The sequence below is a fragment of the Mytilus californianus genome, unplaced genomic scaffold (assembly GCF_021869535.1).
Source record: "Mytilus californianus isolate M0D057914Y unplaced genomic scaffold, xbMytCali1.0.p SCAF_5, whole genome shotgun sequence".
NCBI lineage: Eukaryota > Metazoa > Mollusca > Bivalvia > Mytilida > Mytilidae > Mytilus > Mytilus californianus.
In genome coordinates this window covers 94,926,843-94,952,154 of record NW_026262701.1, presented here as the reverse complement: position 1 = coordinate 94,952,154, position 25,312 = coordinate 94,926,843, and the positions used below count along the sequence as shown (strand labels likewise).

At 31.8% G+C, this 25,312-nt stretch overlaps 1 protein-coding gene across 2 annotated transcripts in view; it reads left to right on the top strand.

Annotated features, from left to right (window-relative positions):
• The window catches only part of LOC127700288 (uncharacterized), a 157,589-nt gene that overhangs the window by 69,632 nt on the left and 62,645 nt on the right, over positions 1-25,312 (top strand). Inside the window, exon 4 of one of the 2 annotated variants that reach the window (XM_052203706.1) lies at positions 2,747-2,776. The exons of the other annotated variant lie outside the window; for it this stretch is intronic. Within the exon in view, the coding sequence (XP_052059666.1) occupies positions 2,747-2,776 (30 nt within the window). The remainder of the gene's footprint in view (positions 1-2,746; positions 2,777-25,312) is intronic. 2 annotated transcript variants of the gene reach the window in all.

Here is a 25,312-nt window from a genome sequence, read left to right as displayed (position 1 = left end):
GCTACATTTAAACATAACTAATGTCTTATTGAGGTGACACTGTTGTTACAATTCAAATGGTTAATAGTTAATAGTGATGGAATGAGGCATTAGTTCGTGAAAAGATGTTTTAAAGTTGAAATCAACATGTTAACTTGTCCTTTTAAACAGACTTATATTATTCGTCATGCTTTCTGTTGAACCTAGTATAGTTGTTTTATTATAAGATTTTTCAAAAGTTAAACTAGAAACAACTTTTTGATAGGCTGCACAAATTTAATCCTAATGGTTCTAATTAGTAATTTGATGTCATCTCTTCAAATATTATAGACTTCAACATGACTTGGTAAATTTCAATGGAGATGACCTCCGATATTCTGTTTGTCATATCAATCGTCCATCCTGCTTTTCTCGTTTATTGCAGGATTTCGTAGGAGATTTTGGTTGCTCTAAAGTTCTACTTTTCTACTTAAACTCTTTTTGTTTTAAATTGGAGGGGGGATCTGTTTGCCAATTAATCTTAAACATTTGGCCTTTTCTTCTTCCAAAGCGTTTTGTATGTCCCCTTGAAATCCATATTCTACATGCATTTCTGTCAACCTGCTTACTACATCATGATCCGGATACCTTGGTGTAGATTCAGAAATATCTTATTTTACTAAATGGTGTCTCAGATTGTTTTTCATGTCCAAAAAAATCTGTACACTCATAATCAGAAACATTCAATTTTTTTTTTCATAAATTATTTTGTTTCCTTTTTACTTTTTAAGATGATATAAAATATAAAACAATATCATCCTATGGTGCTTTTATTCCTGTTTCATACTGCATCGAAAATATCAGGCTTAGTCATAAAATTTTACAATGTTTTAGAGGAGATTTAAATAAAGCGTTTCTCAAAAAGAGCTTATTTGTTGTAGACTTTGGCATTGTCTTACAAATCTTAATTCATGTAAAAACTTGATATTGGATAACAAACAGATTTTTAAACAGATTACATTGCGAGAGATCGCATCTCTTATGTGATCAGATTTTAGATATTGAAAACTTGGATTTAATGCTGTGTACACACGCTGTATATATATGTTAGACTTAGATCGACGTCCGGTGTCCAATCGACGTGCGTTCCTCAAATCGACGTCCAAATCTAACGTCACATTCTCATATCAGTGTCCAATATTTTGACCCTCTAATCGACGTCCAATGTGATTGTAGGCTTCTCTAATCGATATCAAATATCAATAAATAATAAATTACTGCATGTATACATGTACATGTATAAGACTATGATTGATTTTGGAACATTCAAATACGAAATAAAAGATGAATTTTGGTCTGTTTTGTAGGGTTATTATACCAACTCAATTTTCAAAAAGTAACAGACTTTCCATAGTGATTTTTTCAATCAGAAATAGGTTACAGATGTGTTGGTATTCATTTTCATTAGGTCGATTTCTATCCGACGCAGAAATTATTGCTATTAGATTGATATTCATTTCTATCACCTGTATCGTTTTGTCTTTATGTAAAGATGTTTTAAGGAACTAATTATCTTTATATATTACGAATCGTAATGAAGTTAGTAGATGTATGAGAAGGAACAACAAAGTCAGTTCATCTCTTCCCAAATAATCAACTAAAACAAAACAAAAGGAATAGCATCGATCAATGACAACAAGACAACCACCGACATCTTATAACATATACATGAATATTAATATTTATCTTGATAAAAGCTATTTTTATCGATCTACGTTGTCATTCATATTCATATTAATAAATTTATGCGAGTATACTTCAATGAGAAAACAACCCAACGACAAAGAAAACCAAACGACATCTAGAGGGCATCATTCACTCTTCAACAAAATAAAGAAGTACCGCTAATTGTTCTGAGAGTACTATAATGCGGACTCTGCAAGAATTTTTTTTATCAAATTCCATAGTTTCACAGCTGGAGTGAAACATATACAAAAGAAATTGGCATTTTGTTCCTTTGCTTTGGACATTTCCATATAATATGGCATGTCAGCCCAACATGTGTCGGCGTTTGGATCTTCATTATTTCTTTTTCTCTCCAAAACATATCCTTCATTAGGTACTGTGTCTTGATCCATTTTTGAAGCCTCAACGGCGTCATTTAATAAAGTTTAGACGTCATTGCGACAAGTCCATAAAACGGAGAAAAGCAAAAAATTGGACGTCGATTTGTAAGCAACAAAGAAGAAGTCGATTAGAGGGGCATACAATTGGCCGTCGATTTGGAATCTTAATTTATTGTGACGTCAGATTTGGACGTCGATTTGAGGAACGGACGTCGATTGGAGAACGGACGTCGATCTAAGTCTTACATATATTATAAGTTATATGGTTTGCTAATGACCCCTACGGATCCATAGAGGGTAAGTAAAATCCATACGCCTAGACCACTCGACCATCTAGGCTATATACACATTTAGCTACGTCAGTCAATGAATGCCTTTCCTCGTCGGCTTAATTTAGGGTTGCAACACAGTACATGATGTATAGTGGCAAGTAGATTGTGTACCGTGCAGATAAGATTATTTTTTGTTTGTCGTAAATGATGATACTTTTACTTACCATGTTGTCTCGTCATATTTTAATTTTATTATATACGTCTAAATTTGTGATTGGATAACCTTTGATTATACAGGGCTAACACTATAATTTTTATTTACTTCGTCTAGGTTCATTGAATATATTTTATGTTTATCCTAAATATGAGGCAAATTCTTTGATTTATTAGGCGAAGTATCTACGGAGGGATCAACAGAAGGTATGAAATACTTGTCATTGTACATATGTTAATTTATTACGCTTTTAGCTTACCTGTCCTTAACCCATTGTACAGCAATCACCTTATGTCCTTCGTTGTTAGTGTTCAATACTATATAACAGTTAATGGGACTTTATTATGATGGTGTAGTCTAAATTTAAAGCAATACAGTTTAAAGATATCTGTTTCAGTTTTACGTATTGTTTGATAATTGTTTTGTGAGATGTTCCCTTATTTTCCATTTTAAAGTCTTGAAAACAATGAAATGATTTGTTTAGAATTGTGAAATCATTTTCATGTGACAACATAATCCTATCATATAGGGTTTTATCATTACCTACACCATTTATCAAAGGCCGGTGGTTCTCTCCAGTAATAGAAATAATTTGTCATGATTCTTGATATTTGCAGATGCAATTTTCATTTGATTAAGTTGTTTGAACTAACATTATCTGTTTTGAAATGTAAAATCGTTTTTATCCAACTACATTAATTTTACCTGTCATAATGGGGTCTATAAAGTTTTGTCGTAGAACGTTTTCTTTCGTTATATAAGATAGTCATGTATTTTTCGGACGACCACAAAATTAAACAGTTTTTCCTTTGTCTTTTCTAAGAAAATTAAAAATGGAAGTATCAAGCATTTACAAATTGTTATCTGTTTTCATAACAATATAAGGGGATGACTCGACCCGTTAAAGTTAAAGATTCGATAAATTCCTATAGTTAAACGTTCTTGCAAAATATGAAAGTTGCAACAAACTTATTTGCAAGTGATGTACAAAGACTGTCCAAATTACAAACAAAAATTGTAATTGAATGAAAACAAATTCAAAAAGTTTGAAGACGTAAATAATCCAACTTTATATATATATTTTTATCTGACAGGGAATATGACAGTCGTTTTATTTTGAAAAACATATCTTTTAAAATTCGATATAAAGACATGTCATTATGATAAATATTGGTTGTTAGTACCAGCCGCATTCACTGCACGATAAAATAATAAGAGATTTATCGGTTGATTATAGTCATTTTACTGAGCAACAAAAGCTCAAATCCCCTAAATCTCATAAATCATATAAGAAGACTCGAAATCAATAAAACGAACAATCATTGTTAGAATCCAATGATCTCTAAAAGAAGCAACACCGGGTGCATTGACAGGCAAAGCGGGCATGATGGCGTGTTTCTAGGCTCAGTAGTTTTTTTGTTAAGTATCCTTGATATGATCAAAACAGCATTTCAAATACAAGTGGCCCGTAACTTCTTTTTTGCAAGTATATAAAAATATAATAATCTTACCTCTATGAACACTTTGAATGTAAAACTTATCTTTACAAAGTGAGTGTTATAGTTCCCTCATTGGCATCCTGCTTCTATTGTCGTGTATGCATGCAACTATCATATTTTATTATGCTTTTTATAACAGTATGAAGTACTTTGGTATTACAGTGGTGGTATACAACCAGCGTATTTTTTTTCTAGACGGAAGGTTGCATTAGAAAAATGATGATATAATATAGATTTACTTGCTTTGACAAGAGAAAAGTCGGATCAATTGAATAAGGTTCGAAAAATGTAAACAAAGTCAAAAATCCATGATCTAGAAAAATAACAGAGCAATTATAAAGAAGGATTGACCCAATAATAATAAAACCTACCACTCAATATTTGACTTCTGCCTTGGAACGGACTCAATATCGTGCTGTCGGATTAATCGATTAAATAGCTTAATACGCCTTTTTGTTTTAAGGTCAATGACAAGCAATAGAAGAAAGCGAATGCAAATTTCAGTCAAGAAAATTCTAAATATAACCTCAATGATTAAATTTATAATATACTAACCTATTTCAATTTGATCAAGTCTTGTGATTAAAACCTATTAATTAAAAATCCGTACTAGATAGGTTAAAAAACACCACTCCTTCATTACAATGTACCAGGCCTGTGGAGGTTATCCCAGAAATACGTGTGGTGACAAATGAGTAACATTTTATTTCACAGATTCTGAATAAGAAATCATTAAACTAATCTGAATGTAAAAATAAATCCACTTTGAAACAATTAGCTCGATATATAACATGTTAATATATACGCTTTATAAAACTGATTAACATGAATTTGAAGATACTTTTGCCGAAAGTACAAATAAAGTTTGTTTCTTGTTTTCTACAATGTCAGTATCTCGGTTTTATTATGAAAATGGCATATACATAACAAATTTGGCATACATTTTCAAAGATTTGATTACACTTATTTTTTTGTTTAGAAGAAGTTGTGTTCTTACAGGGCAACTTAGATTCGACGATTAAAACTCGATTTTTATCACTCTCCGTTTTTCATGTGATATCGTATTAGAAATAAAGTTCCTTTGCATTAGTCAATATTAGCTTTTGGAATAATCTATTGTCCATGTGGTATTCTTTTGCCTAAGCGTGTTCTGTGTATATGACTTATAAAAACTCGGTCTCAGAAACATGTATTGTTTGCACTTTCATCTCAATTTATGTTATTAACGGAATATACATTTTTGAAACAGCTAGTTTTTATTTTACAAAATACATGTGTTTCCCTGAAGTTAATCTTTTATTTTCGATTTGTTTCATATCATATTCTATGTAGAATGACAAAAAAATTGTTTCAGTTATTCTGGTCTTTTTGACTTAAGCAAAAAGAAACTTTGCACCATGTAAAAGAAATGTTCCTGAACACCATCGTTTTTTTCCCTGATATCTAGGAGTTAACAAAAATATTTTCTTGGTAAATATGTGTAGTAATCCGAAATTTTGAATTTTGAAATGATCATCATAGGAAACGTATACACAGAATTACAAAATGTATCTTAATTATATTTGATTTGATATTGATTTATCGAAATAAGAAATTAAATAAAATTCCGTTAAACAGAGTTCCAAAGTTGACACCTAAACCTCATATATAGTTTCGGGATAAGCGTAGTATTTACTTAATATATATTTGTATATTAATTTGTCGAAAACGAAGTATGCAGAATGGACACTTAATATTTACAAGTCAACAAAAGAAACGATACAAGGCAATACACTTTTCCTATACAATGAAATTGGATACATGGAACCAATCTGAAAAATTACCCATGATAGAATACCCTGGTGTTGTCTGTGACAGTAAAACTATTCTTCTTAACTTTAATCTGTAAGCGTCGATATTAACGATTCCAGGATCGCTACACCGTGTAGAACGCCACATGCGGGTAGTCGGCTATATTTGACACGGGGTGGCGGTTTTGAAGCGGAGAAAAACAATCAAGATAAGTTCAAGTATCACAATTTCTTTTTGGAGAATTGTAAGTACCAAATAATGTATTGCATGGAAAGAACCGAATCATAATCTATTTCCAGCAAGCAGAAGCAGACGTTTCAATACTCTGTTTTCTCAAACACCTCTCCATAGTTTTCTGTGTTGCAGATTTTTAGGCTTCATATGCACGTTTCAGAATAAAAAACTACTTTTGACAATTTTGTCACTTATGATGTATATAGAAATGAATTCCTATCATGGAATTTAACCAAATGCCAGCTTCTTAGTTAAAATTCATTGGTTTTAAAACTACTTTTTCATCAAAATATAATGTGTCGCTCGGGGTGTCAGATTTTGCGTCTCAATGGGTAGCGGCATTTATCAAAAAAAGAATAGATTTGCATATAATTCGGTCTTTATCTGATACTTTGTAAATCAAACACACCTACTCTGTTATGATGACAAATTACAAACTTAAGGTATTTCATTTGGCACATATTTTAGTCTTTTAATTAAAGTGCTTTTTTAATTTTTGAAATGGAAAAAAAACTCAAAGTAAACAAATAATGGAATATAAAGAGAGGTGTTATGTTATTTGTTATTTTTTTTATACGTTTAAAGGACTTTAAAGCACAAAACTGTTGAATAACACACGTATGAATGCAAAAGGGTGTAGCCGATTCTTTATAAGATTATCATTTTTTTTAATTAAGTGGCACAGGAAAAAAATTCAAGGTAATGCGGTGAGCAGATCAATCTTTTGTCTTTCCGTGACTTTTTTCAATGTCGTAAATGAAATAACTTAATAGCTTATAAAAACGATCGAATAAAATACTGATTAAAGTTCAAGAGTAGAAATTCCGAGATGGAAATGGAATTCTATATTAGATAAAGTATAAAGATAGAATGTCCTGGCATAAATCTGTTTCTTCGGTCATTTATAGTGAAATGCAGCTGCATATTCTAATACTTGTATTAACTGTCATAATTATTCATAGTTACATATATAATAGTATTGAGCTAAAAGAGATATGTGCAAATCATTTACGATCTCGAATATACATTTTCATTTACGACATTGAAAAAAGTCAAGGAAAGACAAAAGATTGATCTGCTCATCGCATTACCTTGAATTTCATTCCTGTGCAACATTATTTAAAAATCAATATTTTCTTATAATTAATCAAGTACACCCTTTTGCATTCATACGTGTGTTATTCGACAGTATTGTGCTTTAAACGTATAAAAACAAAAGCAATTAATATAACACCACTCTTCATATTCCATTATTTGTTTACTTTGAGTTTTTTTCTTTTCTCTATTTCTAACATTAAAAATGCACATTCTGACCTTCTGCTGTTGTCTGTTCTATGGTCGGGTTGTTGTCTCTTTGACACATTCCCCATTTCCATTCTCAATTTTATTTTATACATTACTTAAAAGACTAAAATATGTGCCAAATGAAATACCTTAAGTTTGTAATTTGTCATCATAACAGAGTAGTAGTGTTTGAATTACAATGTATCAGATAAAGACCGAATTATATGCAAATCTATTCTTTTTTTGATAAATGCCTCTACCCCTTGAGACGCAAAATCTGACACCCCGAGCGACACATTATAATTTGATGAAAAATTAGTTTTAAAACCAATAAATTTTAACTAAAAAGCTGGCATTAGGTTAAATTCCATGATAGGAATTCATTTCTATATACATCATACGGGAAAAAATCGTCAAAAGTAGTTTTTATCCTAAAACTTGCATATGAAGCCTCAAAATCTACAACACGGAAAACTATGGAGAGGTGTTTAAGAAAACAGAGCACTGAAAAACATATGTTTCTGCTTGCCGGAAACTGATTATGTTTCGGTTCCTTCCGTGCAATACATTATTTGGTACTAACAATTCTCCAAAAAGAAATTTGATACTTGAACTTACCTTGATCGTTTTTCTTCGCTTCAAAACGCCACCTCCATGTCAAACACAGCCGACACCCAGCATGTTGCGTTTTACACGGTGAACTAGGGGTATTGGACTGATTATATAAGAGACTGTGTATACAATAGGATAATCCCTTACTAAGAACATGATTTACATTCATTCTTCACAATTTAGAATATGACAAAGTGCTCTCGACCAATGAAACTGTAGGATTTGATGCTTCTTAATTGTGAAGAATGAATGTAAATCATGTTCTTAGTAAGGGATTATCCTATTGTTTATGTCTATTTACAGTTCAAAACAAAGAGTTTCTATAAATGAGCTACAACTGCCCCGAAGCACATTTATCAGCTTGAAAGGATTTGTGATTGAAACTGACTAATAAAACTTTAATTTTGAAACAAACAAAAAAATTACAATAAAAAATTAGAATATTTTAGAATAACTTCAAATTACTAAAAATTAAACTCTATACTTGGTATTAAAAGTAATTTCCAATATTCTGATAAAAAAAAAAGGAATTTCATTTAACTTTTGAATATATTTAAAACTTTTAAAGGCATTTCATTCGAATATTTCCCTGACATAATGAAGTAGCATTTAATGTAAAGAGCTGGACTGAAATATTGGCTGTGAAATAAAATTTAGCTTCAAATCAAATTTTGAATTTATTGATTTGAACTATAAATAAACAAAAAGATAATACCTCACTAAAACATTACATGAATAACATTCATACTCACAATCACGAAACTTATACAATTCCCACCATTCCATTGTACTGTTGGGGCATATTTGTTAATGAATTATATTTTCCAAAATCATAAGAAAGTCCTTACATCACTAAAACTAATTCATAAATGAAATACATAGAAAGGAAGTCATGTATTTCTCATAAACATTGCATTAACAATGAAACTAATTCTTAAATACAACCAATCAAGATATAATTTGAGCCTTGAGCACTTTACAATATTCTAAGTTTGTAAGAGAATGATAATCCCTTTCATCATGATAAGTACTCGCTAACGCTCGTACTTAATCATGAAGAAAGGGATTATCATTCTCTTACATATACTATCAAATCCTACAGTTTCATTGGCGGAGATCACTTTGCCATATTCTAACAACTGTTAAGGAATAGTTTGATTAACAAATGGGAACGCATGGAAAATATAAAACTAAATGTCATGGCTTTTTCAATTCACTAATCTGTCACGTTTTCCACGTGCTCTGTTTTTATTGTTTATCAATGTCACGATCTGGTAAACTTCTGCAAAAATTGGAAAGCTAACTAGCTTGCAATCAACAACCACTGAATGAAAAATTATTTGTCGATAATACGTTATAGATGTATAAAAGATATAAAAAAAAATGTACATGCAAGACTTAGTTTAGTATATATGCATGCATTAGTTCAATAATTTCGATAACATTAAAATTTCAAGTAAATCGTTTCATATGACATTAAGAAATTACTTGGTGATCGAAGGGATGTCCATATATTACTTCTTAGAAGACAAAACCTTATTACGCAAGATTATCCAAGCAGACTAAAATACAGAATCCCATTAAACCATAGACAATAACTGTCGGATTTAATTCCAACAAATTCGAACAAAAACGCCATTTTTTAATATTTTGACCTGCGACTGTGAGCTCTAAAATCTTTAACATCAATGTCCTTAAGCTCCAGTTGGATGTTGAAAATTAAGTGTTCTGTCTCGGGTAATAACCCCCGTATTCTTACAATTCAATAAGTGTGTATAAAATTGAGAATGGAAATGGGGAATGTGTCAAAGAGACAACAAGCCGACCAAAGAGCAGAAAACAGCCGAAGGCCACCAATGGGTTTTCAACACAGCAACAAAATCCCGCACCCGGAGGCGGGCTTCAGCTGAACCCTAAACAAAAATGTGTACTAGTTTAGTGAAAATGGACGTCATACTCAACTCCAAAACATATAAATGAACTAAAATTAAAAATCATACAAGACTAACAATGACCAGAGGCTCCTAACGTGGCACAGGCGCAAAAATGCGGCGGGGTTAAACATGTTTAGTGAGATCTCAAACCTCCCCCTATATATACCTCTAGCCAATGTAGAAAAAACAAACACACAGCAATACGCACAACAAAACTCAGTTTAAAAGAAGTCCGAGTCCGATGTCAGAATAGGTAACAAAAGAAACTAAGCAAAATGACAATGATACATAAATTAACAAAGGACTACTAGCAGTAACTGACATGCCAGCTCCAGACCTCAATTAAACTGATTGAAGGATTATGTCTTCATCATATGAAATTCAAGTACAATCCCTCCCGTTAGGGGTTTAGTATCATATCATCATAAAATATATGAGAAGAATATAACCCGTATCATGCCAACAACTGGTTTTAGAATAAATGTGTTTATTTCCGATGCAAAGACCCTATGAGTGAATCAATATTAATACCAAAATATGCCATCTTTAATGACCTGACAACAGTATCGTAACTATATCCCTTTTGAATAAATCTGTTTAAAGGTTTGGTTGGCTTTTGGGGTGAATCCAGACATTTTTGTGCTTTGTAAAGAATATTACCGTAAAAGATTGGATGTGAAATACCTGAACGTATAAGATGTCTGCATGTTGAATTATATTTACGAATGATGTCCTTGTATCGATGATAAAATTTAGTAAATGTTTTGACTAGTATGTGATATCGAAAACCCTGGTGTAATAATTTTTCAGTAATACAGAGATTTCTTTCGTTAAAATCTAATACATTGTTACATACACGAGCAAATCGAACAAGTTGAGATATATAAACACTATAAGATGGTGACAAGGGAACGTCACCATCTAAAAATGGATATTTACCAATAGGAAATGAAAAATCATCTCTTTTATCTTAAATTTTGGTATCAAGCTTCCCGTTAAAGATATAGATATCAAGATGCAGGAAAGGGCAGTGTTCATTGTTAGTATTAGCTTTATTTAAAGTCAGTTCAGCCGGATAAATCTTTTTAGTGTACATACTGAAGTCGTCATTATTGAGAGCCAATATATCATCCAAATATCTAAAAGCGTTATTAAATTTTTGTATCAGATGATGTTTCGATGGGTCTTTGCTGATTTTAGTCATAAATTGTAACTCATAACAATATAGGAACAGGTCCACAAAAAGTGGTGCACAGTTAGTCCCCATTGGAATTCCGATAACTTGACGATATACGGAATCTACATAGCGAACAAAATTGTTATCTAATAAAAATTCAAGGGCAGCTATAGTATCAAAGCAGGTCCAATTCACATAGTTCTTTTGTTTGTTGTTATTAAAAAATGTCTCTTTTACTCTAGACTTTATATGCGTTGCAGTTTTCTCTTTCATTCCTTTTTCTGCAAATTTTAAGGTAACAAAAATGCGTCCTCATCCATTTGTCCGTGTGGTGATTGAAAAATTAAAATGTGTAGTTTATGCGAAGTTGATCGACCTGGACGAACATGCTTAGTACAAGGGACGTTGGGTTTACATTCCGTTTCCGACTATATGTGTCTGCGTATTTATACACCCCACACAGCAAAACAAACGCTCCCTCGAGCTCTGAACAAGAAGCCATATATCTATATCCCGGAAACCTGCTGGGATTTCTTTACCTCTTTTTTTTTTGCATAAATGAAATCTTGTACACAGATATATTTGAATTTCATGCAATTGAAAAACATTTAGGTAAATTTCAGCTTTGTTAAAATTGCCCTTCCAACGAACTCGACAAAATTGTATGCTTCCATATCCCGGTAACCTGCTGGAATTTCTATTACTTTTTTGCATAAATGTAAAAATTGTACACAAACAATTTGAATTTCATGCAAGTGCAAAACAAGTGTAAAATTCAGTTTTGTTTAAATTGACTTTCCAATGAACTATACAGATTGGAAACCAACGACCCTTTTCATTATAGCTGAATATCTTACGAATTCTACTTTAGTTTTAAATTTTGAATATTATTCACTGCTTGATGCATGATTATCAAAATCACTATGCTAGTAAGATATATTGGGTTTATATTTAACACAGTGCACATTATAAATTATGCAGGTTCAATAAATTGACTATTACAGACAAAAACACTAAAGCTTGTATCATCAGGATTTATTTAAATAATAGTTAATATTATCAGATGTTTGAAAAAAATTGATCCTTCAAAATTTGATATTACCGGCTATTTGTTCGAAAGACGCAATAAGTTGTGTGTTCTCGACTGCTATTATAAAACAATTGTTATGGGTAACGTGTTTGTCTGCGTTTCCGGTTTTAGATCAGTGCTTGTAATGCAATAGTTTCGCAATCGTGTATTTTGAACTGTGTTAACCCTTGAATGTGCCGTAATATGGCGTGTATAATAAGTACTCATTATAAGGAGAACTATCGCAGTTTCCACGTATACTGTGAAGTATTTGGTACCTAATCTGAAAGTTATTATGATTTTTTCGTCGGAAATATGAGTTTGACTTTTTCCAAAATTTGCGAATTTTCTATCTCTCTTCTTCACAATGGTACCTTAAACAAAACGTCATCCGTAGTAGATAAAGGAAACGAAATTCGAATAATAAACAGTCTAAATAATAACTTAGTTTAAACATCTAATAAATCGAAAAACTTACGGCGTTACACATTGCTGTTAAAACAAAATTGCAAATTTTACATGTTTCTGAGAAAATTATTAAATTGAAAGACAAAAGATATAAAATGTGTCTGTTATACAGTAAAATAAAGTATAATATGGTCTTCTAGCTACATAAACAGCCAAACCATATTCTTTAATTATCCCTCTGTCATCAATTCTGTTCTTGTCTTGTTATTTGTTTTGTTAAATGATATTTTATTATGTTCATGATATCCTAGTTTAAAAAAGTATATTTGCAATATTTGCAGCTTAGTTTTTGTTGTATTCCAGCGAGCAAAGTTTGTCTTAAATAAACAGAATAGTTATAATTATATATTTCATAGCCATTATGGCATTATTTCAAAGCAAATGTAAACGAATAAATATTGATTTAAGACATCTTAATTAACTGCTAATAAAAAGTGTTAAACATAGATTCTATACCACCACGTTGATAATGATATTTATCCAGCACGAACTTTTCAAACTGTTCAAATTTAAAAATTCAACTTTCGATAGTGAAAAACTATTGAAAATGTCGAATGTAATGTCAAACAGGTCAGTACTTGTTTAAATTCATACATAATAAGGATATATATAAACATAATACTAAGAAACTGTAGTTTTGAAACTTCAGATTTCTTTTCGAAACTTGTAATATGTATATAACACTTTAACAATTTCGTACGGTCGAGGCGCTTTGTTAATGTACTATAACCAAGAACAGTCAAACTTGAACATTTGAAAGCCAGGGATGTATAAATACGTTGAAACGTTATAGGATATATATGACCAAAAGGGACATAAACAATAGCCAAATCTATCTAAAGTCAAATTTATTGGAGGGAGTTTGAAGCTTAGATTCTTAATAATTTCTAAATCTATCAACGGGGAATTTTAGAAAAGATGTAATACATCATGCCAATGTCAAAGCACTGACTACTGTTATGACACCCTCTGTGAATAACAGTCCACCAGCAGTTTCGAAATTTGAGTAATAAAGAATAAGGTTCTTGTTAAACTTAATCCGTGGTTAATGAATAATATATCGGCAATTGAAACTTGACTATATTTGTATTTTAGGAATATGTTTAATATTATTTTAAGGCCTAAGGGAGATCAAGGTATTTCCCCATATATAATGACTATACCAAATATTTTTTGGTTTCTTTGCTTTTCTCTCTCAACATGCTTACGGCAAAAGTGATTAGTTCAATTCGTACTTACTGAAGGTTAGTCTTTGCAAATTTAAAAATGAAATACTGCACCACCTAATCAAATTTTCGGAAGTATCATAAACGTCACTAGTGTTGCCTATATTTTCAAATGATTTTTTTTAATTTTTTATGGATGTTGAAGTTGTTATTTACCATGTGTTGACGTAGTTTACACTATATTCGAAGGATAAGTTGGGAGGATCAATATTTATCAAGGATAAACACAGATCGAGGATATAACCAAGTTTATGAATACTGTAAATAAAGATCTTAATGATAATTTGTGAGAAAAATATCGCAGGAGGCTCGCAGTGATTTCCAGATGTATGTGTTAAATATATAATCATATATGCCAGAGCTTTACATGTATATATAACGGTTGCACTTACGGATGCAGGCGATATTCTACTAATGATTAATAAAAACAGTGTTTTGTTTTTAATTGAGGGATTTTTACCTCATTTTAGGCCCGCTATCACAGATGAGCACCTCAATAGCTCAAGAGAGAACAACAAGTGTCAGCAGAAATTTTGAATTTGGCAACATCACTATATCCATGATTACTGGCACTTTAGCACCATTTAGTGACATCTTATTATTAACTACAAGCAACCTTAACAAAGAAAGCGCAAACTTCAATGTGCATACCGAATCTACAAACTTTTATTCGAATTCCGAATCTACAAACTTTTCTTCGAATACCGAATCTACAAACTTTTATTCGAATACCGAATCTACAAACTTTTATTCTAATACCGAATCTACAAACTTTTATTTGAATACTGAAACTACAAACTTTTATACGAAAACTGAAACTGTAACATCATATGTGAATGCCGAAACTACAAACATAAATGAAATTATCGAAACTACAACATTTTATGCGAATACTGAAACTACTGGTGCCAGTACTAAATTTTATGAAATTCAGACAAAAACTTTAACAGAAAGTTTGCTGTTGAGCATTTCAGGAAACAATAGCTGCTTTCAACAAATAAATTCTAATGCAGAGTCTTCATTGATGTCTACTGCGGTTATTGATCAGATTTCGTATTCTTCAAAAATGGAAGATCTATCTTTTTCATCTAATCATTATTTGTCAGAAACTACTGTGACATTACCGAAAATCAGTGTAAGCAGCCAATTGCCGTCGTCGATAATTGAAACTATGACTCATTTTATATATACAACAAACACTTTGATCACGTCTTATCTGGACGATACAAGGCTTTCGTTTGATGATTTTACGGATGGTTTCCAAACATTTTCACAAAAAAACGCTGCTTCAGCTTCAACGTCTTTGGCTAATTTTTTCCAATCAACGACCAATTATTTATCTTTGCAAACTACTGAATATTATGCAACAATGCAAACAGAATTCACATCATATGTAACTACACCGTTTTATGAATCAAAAACAGATAATGCCGCTAAAGGGATATCTTCTAAAGAAATTATGACTTCGGGAAAATCTTTTATGCACACCAGTGTGATGCCGTCTAAAACGCAACTTGCATCTATGAATGGCATTCAAGATTCAACAACCGACTTTCAGTCGACATATATCGAACCATTTTCCCAATCAGCCGATGAGATTTTTTCGTCGGAAATATCGCAATATTTGTTATCAACTTTGCAGTCAATGAGTTTATTATTGCCGTTAAACACGAAAGCAAATGCTTCTGGAGTTGACTCATACATGAAAACTACAAACATGTCGACCTTTGAACCTCTGTCTGGTTTACAAACAATGGATCTGTCTCATTTTACAAATCTCTCTTCTATTCTAATCTCCGCCGTTTTATCCGACTTCAAAACCACATGGCTCACGACAACTGTTCATTTCAATGGTACAACTATGCCGTCAGTAATAAAACCTTCATCTCAACATACAAACAGTAACAATACATATATTGAAATCGAAACTTCATTTAAAGATTCGTCGTTCTCTTTCGGTTCTTTTTCTGGATCTCTTACATCGAACCACCCAGTTATGACAAGTTTATCATCCGGAGTTTCTAAATCAATAAGTACATTGTCAACCAATGCAGTTCAGAGTGGATTTTCTGAAAAAAACAAAAACATCATCTTCATTAGTACTATTTCAGCAGTACTTACTATCATTGTTGTGATTTTATTAATACTTTTTGCCAAAGTGTATACGTCAAAAAACAATGAAGACGATAGTAAAAGTAGTAGTCCTCCCAACACAGCTTTACCTGACTATTCATTCACTGGCAAAATCATAAATCCTCTGTTGAATACCTCTACCACTTCATTTAAAATGCACCCTTACGAACATAATTGGGATGATATAGTTTAATCTCAAAACCGGCTTTTGGAAAATTAAAAAAAAAAGAATAATTATTTCATCTTGATGATTATTACTTCTTGTGATAATTTAATGTAAAGGACCGGTGTTAATAAAAACTACTATTGATACAAAAAAAGATAGAAATTAAGACATTTTAGCAACACATTATATATCTTTTGATAGATGTCTTATTTCACATGCAAAAGATTCATTCATATGATGCAAACGACATAAATTACCAACACGTTCCTTCCTGTAAAATTTGGTTAGCCTTTACTATTAAGGTAACGTAACTAGATTTACTGCCATCTTCATCAGAAACATGATTAATGTAAAAAGAAATAGTAGTGTTAATGTTCATGGGAACAATTTCTATCCATTTATAATCTAACAGGGTCAATTGAAAAATAACACAAACAGTATATACAAGCGCAGAACCTGTCAATGTTTTTTTTTAAACTTCAAGCAATTTTATAAAACAACAAAGCTTTTATAAAATGAACAGTTTTAAGATTTCTTTATGAAATATGTATTAATATCTATTGATCTGTAATATCATATTTATATAGATCAATGAATATTCAAACAAATTATAGTTATATTACGATGTAGGTCTTCTTTTAAATTTGAAATATTATATATTAGTCTAAACACGTGATAACTTCACGACACACGTTCTCCGTCGGATAACCCGTGGTTATAAAATTCATATATATTACGTCTCAAATTTCGTCTCAATGTAAAATCTGCATACTAGCGTCAGCAAGTGTTTTTTCTTCCCCTAGACCACTCGTCCAACTAGGCTATATATAAAACTATAGCTTTCGTTAGTCAAGTAATGCCTTTCCTCGTCGGCTATGTCTATGGTTGTAACACAGTACATGATGTATAGTGGCAAGTAGATGATGCACCTTTCAGATCAACTATGTTTTGTCTGTCGTTAAGGGTGATAATCTTACTAATGCCCCTTCACATACACGGATTTTTTTTACGAGTGCTCGCGGATCGCACAAATTCACGTATAGTTGCGGTTTGGCCACTTTGACGATCAATGTAAGAGTTGTTACTAGTTATTACGAGCTATTTACCGATTATTACCTGTTATTACGATGTATTTACGGAAAATTTCCACGATTTGTTAAAAATTGTCACGGATAACTACGAGCAACTTACGGGCATTTCACAAGCTTTTTACGGATCGTAACTGAGAATATTACGGAATGGTACGTATTAGTTACGATCTGTTAACGTGTTGTTACGAATAGTTACGAGTAAGTAACAAGTATTTACGAATCCTTACGATCTTGCAGCTTTTTATACCTTTCCCCTATTCGTAAACAATACGTAAGAATACGTAAAATATACGCATCTATTTATAAAGTACTCGTAACAATTCTTAAAGCCATCGACCTGTTTACGATATTTACGGATTGTTTCGAGTTATTTACGGAAACATCAATCTGTGGACAATCGTAAGAAGATTTTTGACACTCGTAAAAAAATTCGTGTATGTGAAGGGGGCATTGTCACGCCGTCACATCAAGTATGTATATATATATATATATATATACCTTTGCACCTTTTGTTTGCGGTATATCATCTTTTCCGCAAGTTTATTGTTTTCTGTTTAGTATTAAATTTATAATTAAGATCCATTTATTACATCGGTGATCCGTTTATTTGGCAATCGCCAATGGCAGTCAGCAGGGTTTAAGAACATTTGTTGTTCGACCTGTTAGTCAAATGCGTTTTGTTAAAATATACCTTTTCACTTTTTTGGTCTTTTGGAAAATGTTGTTTGTGCTGTATTTAGACCCCTCTAACAAGAAATTTGTTTTGCATGCACACGTATAAAAATTGCGGTTTTTATCCAAAGAAATCATAGGTTTGAATGTTGTTTTCAATTTAGACTTGTTTATATTTTTTCGTTTGGGCTTGTATTATATTTGCCTTCGGGTTTATATGATCCGTTCATCCTATTATGACTCCTCAAAATTCAAGAGTCTATCCTAAATTGAGGTAAATTGTATGGCTTTTCAAATACCGTTTCGATTCCTAACATCACTGAAGAGACATTAATTGTCGAAATCCGGATATGGTGTACAAAAACAAGATATTTGTTTTGCATGTACAACAAATTTCTTGGTAGAGGGGTCTAAATACAGCACAAACAACAATTTCCAAAAGACCAAAAAAAGTGAAAAAGTCTATATATATATAATAAATAAAAAGTTTTTCTTCAGTAATGCACAGAATTATATATTCGAAATAAAATCTTCATCAAAATAAACATAAATGTTAAAAGTCTAGTGCTTTCATCCTTCACGGTACTTATCAAGACGAACCGTCAAAGAAACACTCAACAACGTCTTGATAAGTCCCGTAAAGGATGAAAGCGCTATACTTTTAACAACATAAAACGGTACCAGTTTTGATACACCGGATGCGAATTTCGACAAATAAAGTCTCTTTAGTGATGCTTGAGGCCACAAAAATTGTGTTTATTTTGATATTGATTTTATTCCATTCCAGTTGTGACACCAGCTTCGAAATCTAAAAAAGATTTTAACAAAGGGTTTAATTTCATGACAAAACTGGAATTCTAAAATTGCAAATTTGACGAAGGTTTAGTATTTACAACAGAGGCTGCATAGATATGCATCCAATATGAAAAGCATTGCCCGATTTGAACCTGTATAATTCTAAAATTTCAAATTTGACGTAGGTTAATTATTTACAACAGTGACTGCGTAGATATGCATACAAATTGAACACCACTATGCGATTTGATATATACCTTTTCATTGAGACCATTTGGTGCTTAAGTTTTTATTTTCTTATCCAAAATCTTTCTTAGTGATTTTCTCTTCCCTAGACCAAGCAGTTGTGGTCAATGATAGTATATGGCTAATGGATCTCAAATGTCGACTGAGAGGTTTTATGACCCTGTTCACAAATGACTTTCAATTCTGTGGTGACTTTTTTGTTTAATTAAGGAATAGGGTCAGAGTCTAATTTCTTATAAAAGCTTTCATCAGAAAGTTGACGTTCTTCTTCTTGAATAAAATCACATTTGTCCATGACGACAAAAGCGCTGTCTCGGTCTGCTGGTTTTAATATTATGTCGTCTCTGTTTTTAAACAACCGCGCAGCTTCATTTTTTTTTCAGAGGATAGATTGTTGAATGTTTGGGAGGTGTTGGTTGACAGATGTGTTACGTCGGATTTAATTTTGTCAATAATATGTTCTTAAGTGGCAAATTTATATATGTATTTATGTATCTGAATATGTTCTCATACAAATTAAAATAGGATATTATATTAAAAAAATGGTTTCATTTTCAATTTTTTTTTTTAATTCCATCTCTTTAACTTTATAAAATCCCCTTATTTTTGTATAAGGATACTTATTTTATAGTAGTTGATGTTGTTCTTATAACTGTGTCTATCAAGGTCTTTCGTTTATATACCAAAAAAAAATATTTCATTAAATACAGTATGAAACGCGTGTAAACATTTGTTATGTATCTCTTCCAAGACCATGACCTATCAGGTTTTCTCTTTCAGACAGATCCGTTTTCACATGCGTTTTCCTAGGGAACACTAAACATTTTCACATGCGTTTTCCTAGTAAACACTAGTTTTTTGGGGTAAAAAATTCATAAAATGCTATTAAAATTCTTATGCTACATGATTGATAGCTTTATCTTCCAGGCTTTATCATTACATTTAAGAGTTAAAACAACATAATACAGTGAGAAAAAAATTGTGGTAACATATCTACCTGATGTCATACACTTTAGTAATTATATTTTATATATTCAAGTTACAAAATGATGTGTATTTTAATAACCATACTTGTTAAGAAAACTGTTTTATTAAAACTTACTAAAGTTGGCGTGTGAATTTGTTATATAAATAGGTTTATATAACGTATATGATTTTAACGAAAGAAATCTCTGTATTACTGAAAAATTACTACACCAGCGTTTTCGATATCAAAAACTAGTCAAAACATTTACTAAAGTTTACCTTCGGTACAAGGACATCATTCGTAAATATAATTCAACATGCAGACATCTTATACATTCAGGTATTTCACATCCAATCTTTTATGGTAATATTCTTTACAAAGCACAAAAATGTCGGCAATCACAACAAAAGCTAACCAAACCTTAAAATAGACTTATTCAGAAGGGATGTAGTTACGATACTGTTGTCAGGTCATTGAAGATGGCATATTTTGGTATTAATATTGATTCACTCATAGGGTCTTTGCATCGGAAATAAACACATTTATTCTAAAACCAGTTGTTGGCATGATACGGGTTATGTTCTTCTCATATATTTTATGATGATATGATACTAAACCACTAACGGGAGGGATTGTGCTTGATTTTCATATGATGAAGACATAATCCTTCAATCATTTTATTTGAGGTCTGGAGCTGGCATGTCAGTAACTGCTAGTGGTCCTTTGTTAATTTATGTATCATAGTCATTTTGCTTAGTTTCTTTTGTTACCTTTTCTGACATCGGACTCGGACTTCTTTTAAACTGAGTTTTACTGTGCGTATTGCTGTGTGTTTGTTTTTTCTACATTGGCTAGAGGTATAGGGGGAGGGTTGAGATCTAACTAAACATGTTTAACCCCGCTGCATTTTTGCACCTGTCCCAAGTCAGGAGCCTCTGGCCTTTGTAAGTCTTGTATGATTTTTAATTTTAGTTCATTTATATGTTTTGGAGTTTAGTATGACGTCCATTTTCACTGAACTAGTACACATTTTTGTTTAGGGGCCAGCTGAAGCCCGCCTCCGGGTGCGGGATTTTCTCGCTGTGTTGAAGACCCATTGGTGGCCTTCGGCTGTTTTCTGCTCTTTGGTCGGCTTGTTGTCTCTTTGACACATTCCCCATTTACATTCTCAATTTTACATTGCTTACATCCACTTTATTTGAACTTTGGTGGATAGTTGTCTCTTTGGCAATCATACCTCATCTCCTTATTAGTCCCCTACCGACTTAGTCGAAGGGGAATTTAGGTTTGCACTCCGTCCGTCTGTCTGTCCGTTCGTTAGTCCGGCAAATCAGTTTTCCACACTTTTTTCCTTCGTGCTTTAAGATATTGAATTGATATTTGGTGAATTGTTTTATCATGACAAGTTACAGATCAAGTTCGAATTTTGTTCCGGTCTGATGATTTTGTGCAGAGTTGTGGTACTTGGACTTCGAAAATTCACTCAAATAATCAGTTTTCCTCACTTTTTTCGTCATGCTTGAAGATATTGATTTGATATTTGTTATATAGTTTACACCATGACAAGTTATAGATCAAGTTAGCATTTTGTTCCAGAACAATGAATTTTTAACCGGTAGGGGACTATGTATTGCCATGCAATACTCTCATAATGCTTGTTTTTATATTAACTACAAATGTACTATAATGAACAATATGTAATTTTCATCGTGAAAGAGGTAAAAACAAATACATGTATCAAAATGACAGGTGGCCAATTCAAAGTCTAAGAAATCTTTATCTGTAACACTATTCGACATATCGATCTTGCTCGATAGAGACAGTACTGGTAGTGCTGTCGTTGGTGTCTCAATAGCTTAATGTTCGAATCCAACTGACGGAGCGATATAATTGACGTATTTTTTTCTAATATATAAAGAGAGGCGTATAATAACAGAAATAAGATGAAACTATATCGAAGTTTAACTATACAAAAACAAATCGTTGGGAACAATATATTTGTTATTATGTACAATATTATTTCATCTGTTTTGTATGCTATTATATTCTCTTCTCTGGGTTTCCTGTAATGACAACTACGATCGTACACATCTACACAGATACAAGATATAGTGATCTTAATACTCCAACTATCCCAGATAGAAAGAAAAATAAATATACCACAGTCATGTAAAAGAGTTTCCATTTTCTATCGTGCAATGTAGTAATTATACAGATCATATTTCCAGTAAGGCAACACATCTTAATTGGTTAAAGTCAACCACATAATAGAGGTTTCCCGATTTGCTACGTATATATCAGGTACGGTTGGTACGTAACTTAACGGTTAGTGCTGTTTTGGATGTATCATTTAATGCATGCGATTATTTTATTCATCATGATAAAGTTTTAAAAATTGTAATGCATATCAGCAGAAACTAGCATAACTTTTTATTTGAAAACGACTTCAACGTTTCTAGAACACTTTGTTTTTGATTCTTTATGAGATCATTTAGTTGTGCACAAGTGCATGAATCAAACAGACCTTAAACGAACTGAGTTAAGTGACACGGCCTTTAGATTCTAAATATAGATTTCCGTTTCTGTTTGTTATAGGTATTGTTTTTGTTTTGTTTATTGATAGAAAAAAAAAGATTTTGTTTTTGTTCTTATGTATAAACAGAATTTGGAATAATTCAAATAATATCTATGAACTACTTTCCAAAACACGAGTTATACGATGTTGGTTATATTTGTTAACATGTCAAAATTGTGTTGATGTCATTATTAGTTCTTGCATGATTTTGAAATTAGTTATTATTATTTAAGTAATCTATTTCGATCATTACAGCAGAATATTTTTTCTTGAGAGGCTGAGAGAGCTTAGATTTCATATTGAGTGAGAAAAGGGCACTCTCCTCAAGATTTTTTTCTTGAAATGCATTCTAAAAAAGTAAACCGAAAAAATATTGAAAAATAAATATTATTTTTTTTGTTGCCGATGAAGAAAAAAAAACTACCAATGTCTTGAACCATTGAATTTAAAAAAGACTAGAACAATTGTCATATAATGATAGTAAATTGTACTGACACTCAAGTTCTTTGAATATTTTATTAGCGTATTTTTTAATTGACCCTTTCTTCGTACTTTTAACTTTGGTAAAATTTCTCATACGTGTGTATGACGATTTTACGATAATAAAGAAAAATATAAGAATGGTATAGATAATGAATTTGAACCACACAAATAAGTGACAATATTAAATTTCATTAAAGAATGCGAAGGATTGATACTGATTATTACATAATCAAGTTTGATGATCACCGATATGACATAAGTTTATATATTTACCTAGAGTCTTGCTCAGTCCAGTTTTATATTTATATACTTTAAGTTGACATTTTTCTATTTATCTTTGATTCTGATTTTTAATATTTTAAGTTGACTTGCACAGGAGTTTTTTTGACAAGTAGGTGACAACAATTGCGCAACCGGTTTTGTAGTTATGTTCATGATTTTTAATGAAGTCAATTTTGTATGTTAAAATAGCTCTTATTCTATCATGTTATCTAAAATCCTACCTATCCTTATCATTCTATAATGTTATATCAATATAACAGGCGAAAATGAGATAAAATATGAATGTGCTTTAGGTTTAGCTTCTTTTTGCCTGTGCAATTTCAGGGGAAATAAATCTCAACGCTTGGTTGAAAGCAAAATCGAGTACACACAATACCGTCTGATATGAATAGGAAAAATATCTACATGAAATAAAACCAAGTTGTAGCTAAAAATACTTCAAATACTTTTAAACATACGTTGACGTAAGGGCATATATGAATTATTTTCAAAAGTTTAATGACGGCTCCCAGTTCGTACTACGGTTGGTACGGTAGAAAATCGGGAAACCTCTAACAGACGTGTTAGGAAAGTGATTTAAGTACAGTTCTTCCTAAGCACCATGCAGGCATAAAACAAAGGGTGGTAAAGGATAAATTACCAAATTTCTTTATTTTTTGTAATTGACTTCCTTTGTGATTTTTAAAAATATACCCACAAGGTTTTTTCATTATAAATTAGGATTGTGTCATTTCTTGGTCGAAACTTTCAATCACTGTTCATTTCAAAGTAGTATAAATGCATGTAATGTAACCCACTTTGTTCATTCCCAATTTTGTTTTCAACTATTAATAAGAAAGTTATAATTTGTATATATAAGAAAAACAATTATTTTCCAAGTTTAAATTAAAAAACGATAATGATCGCAAGGTATAAATTAAAAGACCTCAGAATATTGAGTTAATCATCAGTGGAATTATTCCAATTACCTCCCTTAGAAGAAATGTTTACATAGAGGGCGATGTTTCAATGGCTGCCACTGTTGGTACACAATGTCCATTGCAGACGTTTGCTAGGGGAAAGTGTGGTTTTTTCTGCCACATTTTCTTAAGATGAAGAACATGTGAAATTTTCAGAATGCACAAAAAACACTTCATGCCATTACAAGTTTTGCAAGTTGCTGAGTGGCCACCAATCCAAAATACTGCGCTGACGTTAAATAACAATACCGATACAAGATTATTAAAAGTGTGAACTTTCTCAAAATACAATTGCATTGAAAAGTATCCAGGCTGGGTAAAGTTTACCTTATTGGCGTGCTTGATACAAATAATATAGCAAACAGTTAACGTCGACTCCAAATATTAAGACGTGCGTGGGCATTTCAAAAAATTATATAAAAGGGAATGATGGATTTTACGGCCAAAAGCCTAAATATATACAGTGAATGATATGAGTATAATATGTTTAACATTCAAATAACTCAGTTTGTCTTACCACAAGTCCAGTACACAATTCAACAATTTCATTTAATTCGTGTCTTTAATGTCTCGACAAAGTTCCGACAAGGTCAACCCTAAATGGTTTAAAACATGTGAGGGCGTTTGTCGGACATAAACTCGACACTCTTCTATTCTTCCATTTAGTTTTTTGCATTTTCTTTTTCCCTTCGCGGTTTTTGTCTTAATTGGTGTCTTCTAAATGGCATAACAATTGGTGGACGGTTCGCATAATCTTGCCATTTAAAAAGAACAATCTGAAGGAAAATCCAATTCCAAATTAGTGTCTATTCTTGGAAGAAGGTTGTATTGCTGTGCATCGTTTTGATGTCCAAGCAAAAACCAACCGTGTGTGATTTGCCTGGCAAAAAATTAAGCAGGCCTTGCAACAGGTGAAAATAAATATTCCGTTTTCAAAATTTCATCCTGACCCAAAGATAATAAAATTAACTTCTACTTACGCCACTTTTAACAATATCTCAGTTAAATCGTGGTGTTCTGATTTGTTGGTGTGGGATGCCGTGATACGAAGAAAAAAATAATCCCGAAACATAAATTTA